Source organism: Apteryx mantelli, chromosome 9, assembly GCF_036417845.1.
Source record: "Apteryx mantelli isolate bAptMan1 chromosome 9, bAptMan1.hap1, whole genome shotgun sequence".
In the NCBI taxonomy this organism is placed as follows: Eukaryota; Metazoa; Chordata; class Aves; order Apterygiformes; family Apterygidae; genus Apteryx; species Apteryx mantelli.
In genome coordinates, this window is record NC_089986.1 from 3104045 (window position 1) to 3119857 (window position 15813).

The following is a 15813-nucleotide window of genomic DNA, read 5'->3' on the forward strand; positions in this document are numbered from 1 at the left end:
AAAATAAGATGATGTCTTCCTTCTCAGGTTTGGGTAGTCTTTCAGCTTTAAGGTGCTCCTCTCCTACCTGGAGATACTGACCCCCTTGGCTCATGGCTAACCAGGACACTGCAAAGATTTTCGTTGCCCTTCTCCATTTGTTCAATTTTCTCTATAACATCAGACAAAGCCCTTCATGGCCAATTTACTTATAAGGCCTATCTGCATCGTGACATCTTTCATTAAGTATTAAAATGTTAACTCTTCCCATTGATCAGTCCACAAGGTCAAGCCTTCAATGCCCAGCTGTCAAACCTTCAGATCTTCTCTCCTGCTTTCCATCAGATTTGTAAACACTTCCCATAAATATTTACAAAACCATTTCATGTTTACCTTGAAATGCCCCCCAGAACTAGTCTGCCAGAATACCTACAATACGATTACATCAAGCGCTGAGACCACTGCTTGTGATACTGACCAATATCTAATTTAACATCAAGAAATATTTGTATCAGAAACAAAACTAGAAAATCAGGTAGATGGTCCATCAAGCCACCACCTATCATTTTAACACTGTGCTCTTAATATCACATCTTTCTCAAACATCACTTTCTATTGCCATTTACCATGCTATTTATTTGTAAAACCTTTCATAATTCAAGTTCTACACAATTCCAAAAAGCAAACAATAATAGCTGCATTTTTTATTTATTTGACCTTGTATTCTTTGATGCAACTGTATTCACAGTTGCCACTTAAAAGATAAGAAAATCAACATGAAAACAATCACCCTAATACTTGCTAATAGCCGTTGTGGGTAAAAAATACTTTGTGTTGCACCTGAATTATTCTTTGGAAGATGTTTAAGCTCCATAATTAAGACTGTACCATAATGCATTTTTTTGTTTTGCTGTACAAATAAAGAACAAACATCCCATACACAAGCAACTTGCAAAATGAATTAACAGCAGATCAAACTAGAAAGAGTGGCCTGCAAACTTCACAGATTTCTCCCAATTAAGTGGAAAGATTTTTCTGTGAAATAAAAACTCCAGAATGAGGTAGCCAAAATAAAACTGAGTGCTTTGTTTTGAAAACACATAATGTTGCAGTTTTAAAATATCTTTTTGAAAACAGAAGTGAAAAATGGCATGGAAAAAACATCCAGGAAAAAAAATTAATCAGACTTGCCAACTACACAAATATTTTCCTCAGTACTTGACAGGATTGCTCTCCTCTGAAGACAAAGAATCAAAGTATTACTCTGCTCGATTCCATGCAAATAAAACTAGGAAAATTAAATAAAGAGCATGTCCAAACATTTATTTCTGTCACAGCAAAAGCCCTGCAGCAATGGAGAGCAAGTTCCAGCATAGCCTCAGTATTACAAGACATCAGGAAACAGTGAATATAAAACTGCAAGGAGGCAGACTGTGTAATAAGCCCCTGTCAGATCATTCTTTTTACTTTTTGTAGAACCTGCTTCCCTACCTTTGGAAATGGGAAAGAGAATGCTTATTTCAGGACTCTGTTTTTCAACTAACAGACTTAATATTCTCCTTGGCAAAAATGAGGCCTTTGAAGAAGCAATTCAGTTGTCTAAACACGAGGATCTAGAGCGATGTGATGTGCCTAGTGTACCCCAAGATATCTGTATGGAACTTACGGACATGACACAGGACCTTAAGGAAATCCACCTCCTTCAGGAATAGATTTGGCGATTAGGCACAGTAACTTAAGGAACCTCAAACGGCATTAATGGCACACCTAAACTAAGGCAACTAGAACTGCACCCCAAAAGTTCTATCGGAGAAAAAAGAAACCTAAGAAAGAGCAATTATTACAGTCTAAACATTTGTACTTGACAACTTGAGAATTTTAGAAGAGCAAAATAGAAATAAATTCTGCTTTAGTCTCAAAAATATGCTTTACTTAGGGATTCAAGCATATTTTAGTTGATAACTATCAATTTGATCAAATGAATTAAAATTGAGTAAATAAACCATTTTTAGTACATCTATCATTTATGGTAATACGAAACCCAAACAGTCTTAAGAAAATGCTCTTACTGGGTAAAATTTTCAAAGACACTTCTGGCATTTTTCTGTTTCTAAAAATGACTCAGGCGCTCCCTTTCGATGGGAGTATTTTGACCAGATTTAGACAGTTAACTGATTGAACGGATGTATCAACTGTCCTAACGTCATCTAATATCTTACCAGTTCTTCAGCCTTCAAATTTTCTCTCTGAACAAAAACCTGATTTTATTATAGCTATCAATTCAGCACAATAAACTTGATTTGAGCTTTCAAACATTTAAACTCTAAACCGAGATCTAGTGTCATTGCTCCTGAATGTTTTTGTGATTTGTATATTTTATTTTGGGAAGGCATTTATTTTATTTTGTTTAGAACTAGAGAATGATGTAATTATCATGTACCTTTTGGGCGGGTGCTTGTTACTCTTCAACCATGGTAAGTCAGTAGGAGACAATTCATAGAAACATAGAACATACATTAAGTAAATCTGGCACTAGCTATTTTCCTGCTGGCAGCAATTTGTGTTGAAAATGACATAAATTCTGACACCAGCTGTACAGAAATTCAAAATAAACTAATTTTTGTCCTGCTCTAATGCTGATTAAACAGTCAGAAGATTTTTATATTTAAACCAAATGTTTAAAAATTTTACGATGGCTAACTACTTAACCACAATTTCCAGGGTTTAACAGCAGGAGCTAAGTTAACTCATTTCCTTCTGCGCTTAGCAAGAACTTGGTTGGGAAAGGACAGCCAATACATTGCATTGCTGTGGAAAGAAAAATTCAGCAGAAAAACTGGAGTGAATTGCATTGGTGGTAAACAGTTTCAGGAAAAAAAATACTGTGCAACAAAAGTAGCAAAGGTGGGCTGAGAGAAGATCTGAAGAAGGAACATCAGCAGGAAGCTACAAGGTGGGCTTTTCACATCTCAGTGCTCTACTAGCAGATGTTAATCTCAACGAACCAATCCAGTGGCCAATCGGTGTAACAGGGAAAGAGCTAAGGTTGGGTGCAAGGGTGACTGAGCAGTCACTGACACTTGCGGCCATAGCAGATTCTTTGCTAATTATAACAGCATGTCTGTATGAGACTTTTTCCTTCCACAGCAACAAAAACATTAATTCAGACAATTTTATGTCTCTCTGTGGCAGCACAAAAAGAGGAGCTGCATCTTGAATACCGTCATCCCTTAAAAAGCAAGTCCCACTTCACAATAATTAAAGTGTAATTAAAGTGTATACATTGCAACTGTTGTGATTTTGCTTTCAGTAACCAAAAAGGCAACCTGCACAGCAATTATTCACATTACTCCCTCATGCTTTTCTTAGCATATAAGCCAGATGTATTTATGTATTTATATGTATTTATTGTTATGTAAAATACAATCAGGATATAAGTAGTCTTCTAACTACAATAGCCTTAGATAATTTAATACAATAATGACTATAAATGAAACAGGCTTTCACGTGTAATATTGTTTAAGTTACAGCATACCAAACACTGGAAGCCCATTGAAAAAAGTCAGCACGATCAAAAGATAATATTCAAGAAAGATAAAACTTTAAGAGTAGAAGTTTACAAATACAATGTCAGCTTGAAAGAAAGGCGACAGAGATCACCTGAAGAACTACAAATCCATCCAAGGTAAATTAGTAAAATGTATAAGATAGAAGCAGTAAGTCTGTGGATAATGATATTTAAATGATAAATAATTAGTGTCATATTCTTTTATACTGGGAAGTCATGGCTTCACCAAGAATAAAAAAGCAGGACTGAACTGGCCTGTACAATGTATGTGCATTTTCATAAAGGTTACGGTGAAGTTCTTCACCAAATGCTCTTAAAGAAACTAAGTTTTCACAGCACGAGAAGGAAAGTCAACCTGTGAATTTAAGATATGGCTTTCCTGCAAGCAATTATACCTGTCTTTACTGGAATTAGGGACACTAAAATAGTTAACAAGGTCGAGGAAGCTAAGGAGTGCTCTAACCTACGATAGAAACTATATATCCTTAGACAGTAATCAAACTTGCAGCTTAAAGATGGAGAACTGAAATATCACCTGATCTTCTGCCTTGATGTTAGAGGACCAGTGTGTTTTGTGACTCACATTAAGAAGGCAGGTGCTCCAGCATAAGCCTGGTTGCAATTAAACAATTAGGACGGATCCATGAGACTTGTCTGTCCACTAAGGTTCTCAGATCTTGGAGGAAGAGTAAAGTTATCAGCAAAGTTATCAGATTCATTGATGGGATGAGCTAAAAAAAATGGTGCTGCAGGAATAATCTTGATAGTAATGAGAAAGGCAGGCTTGCATTCTACTTTTTTATTTTCTTCTTTTTGTTGCCATGACCAATACCTTTGAGCCTGCAGGGGATGATGAGGGTTAGAGAGCCAGTAGTTTATGAGCCTCACCAGTAGCGATTTTGGACAAAGACATCTCAAGAGAGGCTATGTAACTGTGGGCTCAGCACTGGTCCTACTGACCAGATATTTGGTCTGTGAAGGACTCAGTGCTGGTGGCACCACTGAGCCTACAGTAACACAGACCCTGTAGGGCTTCACTGCAAATAATCTTAGCGTCAGGGTCTACAATGTACCATAAAAATCTGTGCTGTTAAAGCTGTTCTTTCTTTCATACGTGGGCCTTCGACTCTTTGCACATCTTACCCTTTATAGTTTTGTGGCACTGTCCAAAGGAAGAGAGACACTTTGAGCACAGAGCCATGCTGCAATGCGTGCATCACAGAATACACAGATACAATGCTGTTTTAAGCACAGTCATGTGGGTTACCAACATATACCAAAGGAAGCCATGAAAAAATATTACCTCATCCACATGTATCAGTACACAGCACCAGCTGGAAGCCCAAAGGATTGCAAATATAGCAATTTTTAAAAAGCTTTCTGTTTAAGGAAAAGGAGAAACAAAAGGAAGAATATAATCTAAGGATGAAAAAGCAAGATCGGGCTCAAAGAACAACGTAGCCGTAACAGCAATATGTTACAGCTAGAGGCTGAATGCAATAGAGGCTATTGGGGCAAACTAACTTGATTCCATGCATCAGCATGATGGAAGGACATGGGGCCAGAGCACTCTACAGAAGTACTGAAAAGGCTAAAAAAGGGAAAAAATCTATATTCGTGTTTCCGTAGTGAATAAAAATCCAAAGACAGAATAGGCATGTGGACCATTATTCAAAGATAAGACGCTGAAAATTTATTTCTAATACAAAGAAAGGCATGAGTAGAAAGAATGTTAGCAATGGTAATCCTTGCATTTCTTAAGGAGATGATAAAGAAAGTGCAAAATTAGCTCAAACATAATATACTTCTTTTAAACAACATAAAATTTCTGCAGAGTCCTATCCTGATGCCAGGTATGTCAGCAGCTTACAGAATGTTCTGCAGGAATCTGATCCTGCAAATTAAAAGTTTAAAGGGCTTTTGAGCCTCATAGGATCGTATCTTAAAACACAAATACAAAAAGACAGTTATTCCATGGGGACCCAATTCTTCCCTTACACTATACCAGCAGCTCTGAGAAATCAATAGAAATTCAACTTGCATATATCAAACTAGAATGAGGCTCTTACTTTATAAGCTTCATCAAACTAAGTATGATACCTCAAATAAGCACAGTTAAACATAAGAAACTTGAAATACATGAATTGAGAAACACTAGAGTGTGTTGTTCAATTTTTTTTCAAAAAATATAGTCTGATTGGCTTATCTTTTTACATTGTAAGCATGAAAAATACATTACATCTGAATATGAACTTCCTTAACAGAACTGAAATACATTTTACCTTTACTCCTGTGGTTAAAATGCCTTCAACAGGTTGAAAGAATTTAGATAATTTGTTTTAGAAAGAGATAAGGGTCTGACATTTAACCCAACCCCAGGTGCATGTGGTTTCTTAAAAATGTCAAAAGGTCACATGATTTCAATGTATGAAGTCTGAAAAACAAAATCTAGCTTGATATTTTCACTGAAATAGTATATAAATGTTAGAAATTATGATTATAAAAATTTGGGTGTTTTAAATATCAAATGTGTATAAAAATGTATTTGCAGCTTGCAGTGTTACACTTTAAAATAATGTGATCTTAAACTGACTTAAATAAAAATAACTGGAATGCTCTAGTATGCATAAAACTGTAGTTACAAAGCTAAGACTGAGGTTAGGTCTCTATGGTCCCAGTTCAACAAAGAACTTAAGCACAGGAACAGTTTCACTTCAATAGGACTCTCTGCATACATTAAATTAGTTACTGGGTTAAGTAGATTGTTGAACCAGGGCTGTTAAGAGCTTTAAAGCACAGAGGAGCTAACCATAAACACTTTTTCTCATCTTTCAAGCAGTCTTGCAAGGCTTTTAGAAATTTTTTTTTAGTTTCACCATAAGAGTCAGTGACTTGGTATTAAAAAATGGATTTATTTTGAATTCTTCGATTCTTTTGTCTCTCCAGAATCCTTGGGGTGGAAGTGAAAACAGTTGTCTGAAAATATTGCAAGAGTACTTTTCTTTTAGAAAATGCTTTTTTCTTGAAGATATTCATCTTATTAAAAAACAAAACTAAATATTTTTCCATTATATTTATCACACAAAACAACTGTCTTGAGGGAGGGATCAATTATAACCATTTCAGCCAAAAAAAGTAAATGTTTCAAAACCTATAATAGAAAAACTGGAAACAATAACAAAAACTATTTTGTATTCACAACAAGACAATTGCTACTTATAATTCAGTAATAAAAATGAGATGAATATTTTACCAATTTCCTTATATTTTGCCAATTGATCTAGCCCAAGCCAAAATAAAGCGCAAACACCCCTGAAAAACTTTTGAGTTGTAGTTAGCACGTCAGCATGAAAAGAAAGATGATTGTGCTTTATCCTGAAAAAAAATCACCTGATAAAAAATTTTTAATAGATACGATAATTTAGAAATAGACTAAACAGATCTTATCAGCTGTTTTTGAGCTGAGAAGTTCCTCCTTTGAAAACACTGACCAAAAATGCTAACTTCTTTAGAGGTGAGTAAAGGAAATAAGCGTTGTTGTAGTAAGACATGGAGTTCCACAATAAATATTATATTTTAATATAATATCTATAGTTGTTCTATAATTATAAGAATGATGAAATCAATAATGACAATAGCCAATATTAGATAAGAACGGAACACCACTTCTGAGAGTGTATAATGACACACAGTAGGTCCACAGGAACACAATGGGAGCACTAAATGCTCCCATGCACTAGATTGTATTTAGTTTTATTCTTCTACTGATTTTACAATCTAATAATAAATTGTTTAACAGTCAAACACTCTTACTCAAAAAGAGGCCTTTTAAGTGTGGTTTTAAACACTTTAATGAGAACATAGCAGTTCAGGTAACGAAGCTGATAATCAGAATTTCTACCTGCCAAAATAAAGAGAAAGATCCAGTTCCTACTGAATTCAACTATGGATTTATCTTTAATTTCAGTGGAGCTGATCTAGGCCTTAAAATCCTTAATTAAACCATTACTGCCAGGTTTAGGGTCTGTTTTTTCAATATATTTTATATACCAAAAATTGAAAGTTCTAACTGAACTTTAAGAAAATTAACTCACCTTGTTGAGCTAAAGTGGATCTCAGCATTCCACTTTTAGACCAGATTTTCACTTGACCATCTTCACCAACTGTAAGCAGAAAGTTATGGAAATTATCAACTTATAAGCAATAATAGATCTAATAATTACAGCAATTGTAAACGTAGGGTATTTATTAGGAAATACTTAAAGTTAGAATATTTTTATTTAAAACCCCAGGTCATTCTACCAGTAAATATTATTTAGGTAGTCTTCCTAACAAGGAAACAGATAATGTTTTAAGGAAAAAATATTTAAGACTCTTCTTCTGCTATTATCAGCAAGTCTTTTCCTCTCCTGAAACTCCCGATAGTCTTCTTATCTGAAGCTGCTCCTGGGAAGAGAAATCCCATCACTATTTAAGTACCCCAAGCTTTCTATTTTCTATTCAACATTACTAGTACACTTCATCTATTTACAGTTCAATGGCCCAGGAGCTGATTAAATGAGTCTCTTAGGAGTCCAAAGAGAGCAGGAGCAGATTTTTATGTATTAAACTGTGCACTTCACAGTTGATAAATGGTGAAACTGAAGATAACTGAAGGCTTCATTTAGAAAGTTAAAATTTTATAATGTAATTGCATGTTACCAAGAAACTTAGTTAATTTATTAAAGATTAGGTTCTTATACACTATACAGAAAAGTTAGTTATGTGTACAGAAGAAATACAGATCTCCTAATGTGCTATCATATTTAAAAAGTATAGCTCTGTGTCTTTATTTAAACCTTCTAAACTCAGTTAATTAGTAAAAAGGTTCACCAGAACTCTTCATACCATTTCTCCTTTCAAAGGTAATTTACTTACCAGATTTCAGGTTTTTATCTATGGCAGATTTAGCTTTAAATATTTAAAAAATGTAACAAAAACAATTTAAAAGATCTTATTTGTGCACACCTGATACTGTTAAAATAGAACTTCAAAGAATATTTTAACTGATACACTGTCATCAATGATTCACTGTTCCTCCAAGCATAGCTGCAGTATAAGAGCAGTAGATCTCAGAGTACACTGTTTGGATATGGTGATGAGTTCACATATTCCCCATAAGTATCATGGAGTCTTTCCAAAAGAAGACTGAAAAAGCAATATTGATTTTTCCTTTGGAGAAATTCCTGAAGCAAATCTCTCTTTAAAAAGAACCCTCCGGGATTTAAGAGGAACATGCCAGACGGACTTCCTTGAAGCCGCATTTTAGAGTCAGACTGAGTCTGGAAACAAGCAGATCCAAAATTATCTTCAGTACTTCTGGACTGAGTTGGAATTTGTCCAAAGAAATCAGCTGGGCTAGATCAACAGGAGGCTGCATAAAATTCTGACACCAACAGAAATCCCACTAAGGAGAAGTCTATCACAGGAAATGCAATTAGTTTCTCCTTAACATCAAGATAGAAGTTTTTGACAAAAATGCCAAAAGCAACTAATTACCAGAAGATTTAGGACAAAAAGACACGTAGCGATACAGATGCTGGAAGATCCCTTTCCCAGCCCCGTCGGAGAAAAGGGTTAGTTAGCAACTGGATCTATACCACCCAAATAATCAAGGAAAAGAAGCACCGGAACATCTAAGATGCTCATGAGGCCTCAGTAAACTCTGGTGGCCAAAAAACTCCAATGTCATGTGCAGGGATATATAGGTACTGACTTAGCAACCATTTTTGTAACAGACAGGAAAAAAAAAAAAAAAACAATCAAATATTCTCCTTTATGAAGCACAGAATGTCTATGGAAATCTCTTAACATTTTGATATTAAAAACATTTATTTTCCAGTAAATAGAATAAATTCTAATAAACAGGATTACTAAAAGAAAAATGTTTTTACTAGCTTTAATATAGATTAAAATAATAAATAAAAACCAGAGAACACTCTTCTAAAACAGCATTGATCAAATATCACAAAATTAACCTCTATTACACAAGGTGATTATAGCCCCAATGCTAATGGAGACATTAAAAATAAAGTTATAAATCAGAGTTAACTTTATTTATATTGTGGATTTTGTGTTTCCAATCCCCCCTTCTCACATGAAAATTTAAAGCTACATCAGTACACGAACACTTAATAGACTCAGTTTTATCCATTCAAATTCAATACAGTTAAGATATAAGTTATGAAATTTGGGTCTGTATCTTTTAAATGTATGCCAAGGATTCACTTTTAAAATTATTTTCTCCAAAACACTCTATTGTATTTATCCCCTAAAGTACTTACATTTCGTAAATATTATTGAAGGTACTTATGTTTCATAAATTGTGTTTAATACTACATTTGTGGACCCTTCCATTTTCTCAGGGCATATTGTATGTCAACTTTGTATATTAAAAAAAAAAAAAGGCCTTATTTTGAAAGAGCTCTTCTGCTATTTTAGTTTTCAAAACATTTTAAGTATGCTTACCTGTAACCAGTGCTGTTCCTTCGTAATTCCATCTTCCTGCAAGGACAGCTCCACCGTGCGCCTCTACGCTCTTTTCCAGTCTTCCTGATTTTGAAATCAAGTGGAACTTCCCTAAACAAAGTTCAGGTTAGAAACAGAATATCTAATTTTGTGTTTAGGTATTTACGACAGTAACAGTGTCGTCTTCTGTTAAAAACACACACACAAAGCAAAACCAAAAAACCCACAAAAAACCATGCAATTATATTATTCACAACTATGATAAGCCCAAACAAACAATCTCTTGCAGAAAGAGAATACTTGTAAACCAACTGCAATGCTATTTTTTTTTTCCCTTTTGTATGTATAATCTTTATTTTGCCCCTAAATTTTACTTACATCCCTCTAAACGTTTGCACCTTTTTCTGGGGACACAACTCCTCAGTGTTATTTCACTGTCTGAAAGCTAACATACAGAGTTTTATACACCGTACCTCAGGAGAGTCCTTGTGCTTTCTTTTTTAAGAACTGAAAAACCACTCAACACCAAAAGGAAGATGGAAAAGCTAGTACAATCTGACCATCACCGAGCGCCTTTCTCGGAGGAAGCATTACTGTTTGCATTATGGGGCTGTTGTGGAAATTCACAGAAGCCAAAAACAAAGCTATTAATGATTTCAACAGAAGCCTGGGGAAATCTTGCTTTCCAAATGAGGGAGGTTGCTTAAATCCAGGAAGATCAAATTTTAACTGGACCAAAGAGCAGACAAAGGAAATGGGCGGCAGAACAAATGCATGGCTTAGAATAGCTCGGTGATTCAAATTAACTACTTTAAAACCCTTAAAAATATTTTTTATCTAATCTGCAAGACAGTGAGCCAACATAAGCAATTTGCAGAGTGACCAGAATTCTTTGAGATAAACAGTACACACATACCTCACACTAAGTGTGTGCAAATGCTCCATCACTCGAGATGGGATAATTTTTCCATTAAAACATACTGCATATGACCCTCTTGCTTGAGAGTATGAATTATAAGACAGGGCATACTGGTTAAATAGCAGTATCCCAGAACAGCAGCATATTGGAAAAACAGAGAGAAGGGAGGATATATTTTCACTTACCAAAGGAATTCAAAAGCGTTTGGGGTCCTTATGTGAGGGGGTTTGGGTTTTTTTTTTTTTTTTTTTTTGGTCATAGCCCTTATGAACAAGCATGAGGGAGATAACATAAAAAGAAGGTAGTTTAACCTGTGGAAATCAGTTATCTCCTATCAGGAGGAACTAGGTGGCATGGAGAAAGAAACTGAGATACCTCAGATGGAACTGAGTATCTTCATCAACTCAAAGAACCTTTTAACAGCCACCAACTAATGCAACGTTTCCAGGAGACTGCAGTGGTGTTTAGCTTGCTCCTTAGGGAAAACTGAAGAATCTAGCTGTGCATTTTAGGAGACCTTGGAAGGCATGCTGATCTAAAGAAAACTGATATGGTAGATTATTGACCCTGGAGTAATCTGTTGATGCAACTCATCAGTAGAGGTCCCAAGAAAATCTACAGAAAAAAAACAAAAAACCTTCAACTTTTGTCCATTTTAGCATAAGTTGGTTTTGGGCTTTGGGAAAGCTTCGGGCCCAAATAAAAATGATCAGGCCTCCTAAGCTCTCTTCCCTGCACTGGACTGTCATGCAAGCAACACGGCACCTGCCTTCAGGCCCAGTGTAAGCGGGATGGGGCAATTCAGAGCCAGAGACCCCAGAGGAACAGTTTAGTTTTCAGCCTTTTATCTCTGACAAAGTACTTCTCCACCAGCAAGGAAAACACGAAGCCTTCAGTGGGCACCAGTCTCAGTCCTGAGCAAGCAGCAAGAGGCTTCCGGCCCTTGCACAGATCAGTGCCGGTGAGACATGCAGCTGGCTAGGGAACGTCGCGACTGAACGCAGACAGGACGAGCTAGGACGAGCGTGTGCTGGTCTCCAGCCCCAACACGGCCCCTCCGACCCCGACCCCAGCCCTGCCCCGGCGGTGCCCGGGGCTGCCGCCAGCCTCAGACTCGCATTTGCGGCTAACTTTTAACTCCTTCTCCTTGTGTGCAAAGGCTCTGAAGAAGCGGTGACCTGAATCTTGGCTAAACAGCACCGGCACGTGTTACACAAGGTAGCAAAGGGTTTCGGTGGCAAAGACTCAAAGGCGAATGTCAAAGGAGCCACAAACTTATGATTGCCATCAGCAACCTTGCCTTGTAAAAAACATGCTCCCCCCCCCAAGAAAAAAAAGCAAAAAAGTGGGGGTTTACCAAAGGGTGCTCCACTGCTCCAATTCTGGTGTGAGAAGAACTGAAGAGGCAGCAGATGCACTCGACTTTGGACCGGAATCAAGTGCAAAAGCACGCTCCCTTTACAGTTATTGTGGGAGCCAGAAGTTAACAGATTTCAATACACTCATTTTTGTGAACGTATATGTAGACTATCAAGACAAGTTCTGTCAGGCTTTTTTTTTGGAAAAAAACTGACCTGTTAGAGGGAACATTTTGCATTTATTATTGCCTGCAACAGTAAGTTACTTCCATTATCATCTACAGGGGAAAGTAGCTTCTTAGGAGATTTAGGTCTTTAATGATAACACCAGTAATGCCAGAAGGTCACCTGAACTACATAAAAATACTGTATCCAAGAAACTTACTTGAGAGAGAAACAGAACACAAGAAGAACTTATGTTCAGAAGAGCCAGAAGCAGAAGCTAAATATACATCTATTTCAGTAATGAAACACATTATCTGAACAAGTATGTACATGCGGCCGATAAGGGAGTTAGCTCTGAACGGCACAGATGCTAAAACACGGGACACCATGCAGCTACATCCACATCAACATCACAGAGGCCAAGGTGGTAGTTTACGTGGCCTGCACTTCCGGAAGCCTGAAACAACTCGTATTGTGTTCTGTCTTCCCATGTTTAGTTTTGCTTATTTCAGTTTAAAAAAAAAAGACTTGAAAACAAAAACAAACTGAAAACAAGCAAAAAACATTCTGGTAGCTTTGTCAGTATATAAACATGACCCACACATTGGTGCTCTCTGTAGTATTGATGAATACAGACCCTACATAGTAGTAAAAGACGTAACACACACAAAAAAAACCCTCCTTAAACTTTGTCTTCATTTTACTTTTAAGCACAAAAGGAAAAATCATCCAGCCAAATCCCTGCCAACGCAGGATTATACAAATGATTCTTTCTCTCAGTATTAAAAATCTTTTGCTTGTAAAATCAGTTTATTTGATCAGACCATTTTGAAATATCATACATTGAACTATATATTTTTGCTTAAGATTAACCTTATCACTTATATTCATACCTGAGTACTCTGAGCAGCTGCTTAATCCGTTTTTTTCTGTATTCACAGCACTAACACGATTGCTAAGACCTCTTTACCCTCATTTAGTTAATTCTTAGATTCTTAAAATTTTCAATACTGTCTTCTGCATTTTAATACATTATTCTAGTTTCTGTTCTTTTATAGACTCTCAGCTCTAAGATACTCGTCTTTTGCATTATTTTAATCGCACATAAGTTGCCTCTGAACTAGCATTATTGATTCCTCAATTATTTCCCTCCCATTACATTCTGGTTTGGATATAGCAGTACACCACTTTGCTGAATAAGAGAAAGAAGAATATCAATACAACTATACTCTGATTTTTGAAGTGACCTTTATTTTCTTTCCTCTGAAGGACTAAAAAATTTTTAGCCATGAATTTAAAAAAGTATAAGAACTAAGGGGTTTGCAGCTCCCAGTTCTGTGTAGCTCCCTCTCCTTCCTAGTCCACAGCAGATGGGGGTCCAGCCCTATTTCTTAACTGTGTAACTTTTTGCATTTATGATATGCAGTTTACACAGCTGTAACTGATTTTTGCATAATCTTTTTTAATTAAGGGTCACATTATTAGATGATACCAGATGGCCTTATTCCAAATGTTACCCTTAATTAGAGAGACGTGGAATTATGTCTTACAGAAACGTTTATCATTAAGATGGAGCGTGGAGTATTCTCACACTACTGGACAAAACCAAATTGTTCGCACACAACAAAATTGTTAAAGGCACATCAGAAACATCCTGTGAGACGTTCATAAAAGTCATTACTTAGTTTCAATTCCACACTCATTCATAATGACCCTAATGATAAAACCAGTAAACAAGTTCTAGAATAAGTGTACGTCATTCACATTAAATCCTACAGATACAGGATCTAAACATATAAGGAGAAAATCTAGAGATAAAAATCTATCCAGACCACAAATGAAGTTTCATAACTGTTATATAATGCATAATGTAATACCCAGGGCAGTTTATGCATGCACAGCATCAGTATTGCCATCATAGGGTTTTTTTGCAGTCACAGAAATTTGAATTATTCTTTGAATAAGTAATACATTTTTCATAGTACAGGAAATTAACAATTGCCAACTAAAAATTAGCTTTGTTGGTTGTTCTTTTTTTTCTTGTTGGATTTTTCCTTCATCTGATCACCTGTCTTATCCAATGCCTAGTTTAAAAGATGCTTGTTTATTCTTTAGCCAAGACCTTTTTCACTGCAGAATACTCAAACCCTTTTGAACTATTAATAATCTCAGGTCATTGCCTACAGTATTCATCTCTAACTGACTCAGCTCTTCATAATCTTTATGAACATATTTCACTAACATACCTGGGAAAACCAATGAGCTTCACAAATAGGGAACTAACATACAGAGACCTAGCTCAAAGGCATCTATCAATTTTCAGTATCCAATCTGAAACATTCAGAATTGTTTTTTAAGAATACATACAATTCTATGGCAATTTATATATTTAAACTATAGTTTCCATTGACCCAAGTGGAATCCGAGAGGCCTCAATCCTCCTGTAAGCAAACCCCTCAATCTGACACACAAAAGTTAAAATAAAAGAACAATTTGTAAGTAACCAAACACTTTGGTTTAAGTCACATTACCAGGATCACAGTGGGACATGTCACCGAGTACAGGATAAAATCTTGTTATACTGGGAAATATTCAACTGATTTAACAATCTTTTGCATCCTTTCCCATTCTACAAGCTCCTACTTTATTCACAAGCCATCTTCCAAATATTGAAGCATAGTAAACTGCAGCCTAGCAGGGAAGAATATTTTTTCTTATAAGAGCAAGTTCATCTTAGGCACTAAGACAGAAGTCATCTGGAAAAATGTGATCATGCATTTAAATACTGTATCATTATACTTATGCACAATAGAGCCAAATCAAGTTCTCATGGACATCATCTTTATTTCTGTAATTTCTTTACTTTTCCAACATGTGAATTGGCAGCTGACGACAGTCAAATGATATGACTCATTAGATTCTGCGTTTTTACACTACATACACACATACAGCTTGCTCCAAAAGCAATGTTTCAATGGATTACTCTGTCTTCTTCTGTTCTTTAATTTAAAACTCAGGTAGTAAAGGCTTTAAAATTAGAATGTATTGTAGTCTTATATATAATTAAGAAAGGGAAAATTTTACCTATGCACTTGGAGTAGACAGAAGTGAAGCAACTGTAACCTTACTTTAAATCTCAGATCTGTAAAATACTGGTCCTTTCTTTTTATTAAGTCCTGAAACCAGAAGCTGTTCTCAAGCTTAAAGTGACTCTCCAGTTCTGGAAGAATTTCAAGTGGGAGATTAGCAGCCTATTCAAATACAGAATATAAAACATGTATGTTTTGTTCATTAGTTTTCATAGACTCTTAAATGCT

General features: G+C 35.9%; 1 protein-coding gene across 1 annotated transcript in view; it reads right to left on the reverse strand.

The window, feature by feature from the left end:
* The window catches only part of IFT80 (intraflagellar transport 80), a 62211-nt gene that overhangs the window by 37629 nt on the left and 8769 nt on the right, over positions 1-15813 (reverse strand). Inside the window, exons 5-6 of the mRNA XM_067301569.1 lie at positions 10055-10165; positions 7642-7710 (exon numbers count right to left, since the gene is read on the reverse strand). Of these exons, the coding sequence (XP_067157670.1) occupies positions 7642-7710; positions 10055-10165 (180 nt within the window). The remainder of the gene's footprint in view (positions 1-7641; positions 7711-10054; positions 10166-15813) is intronic.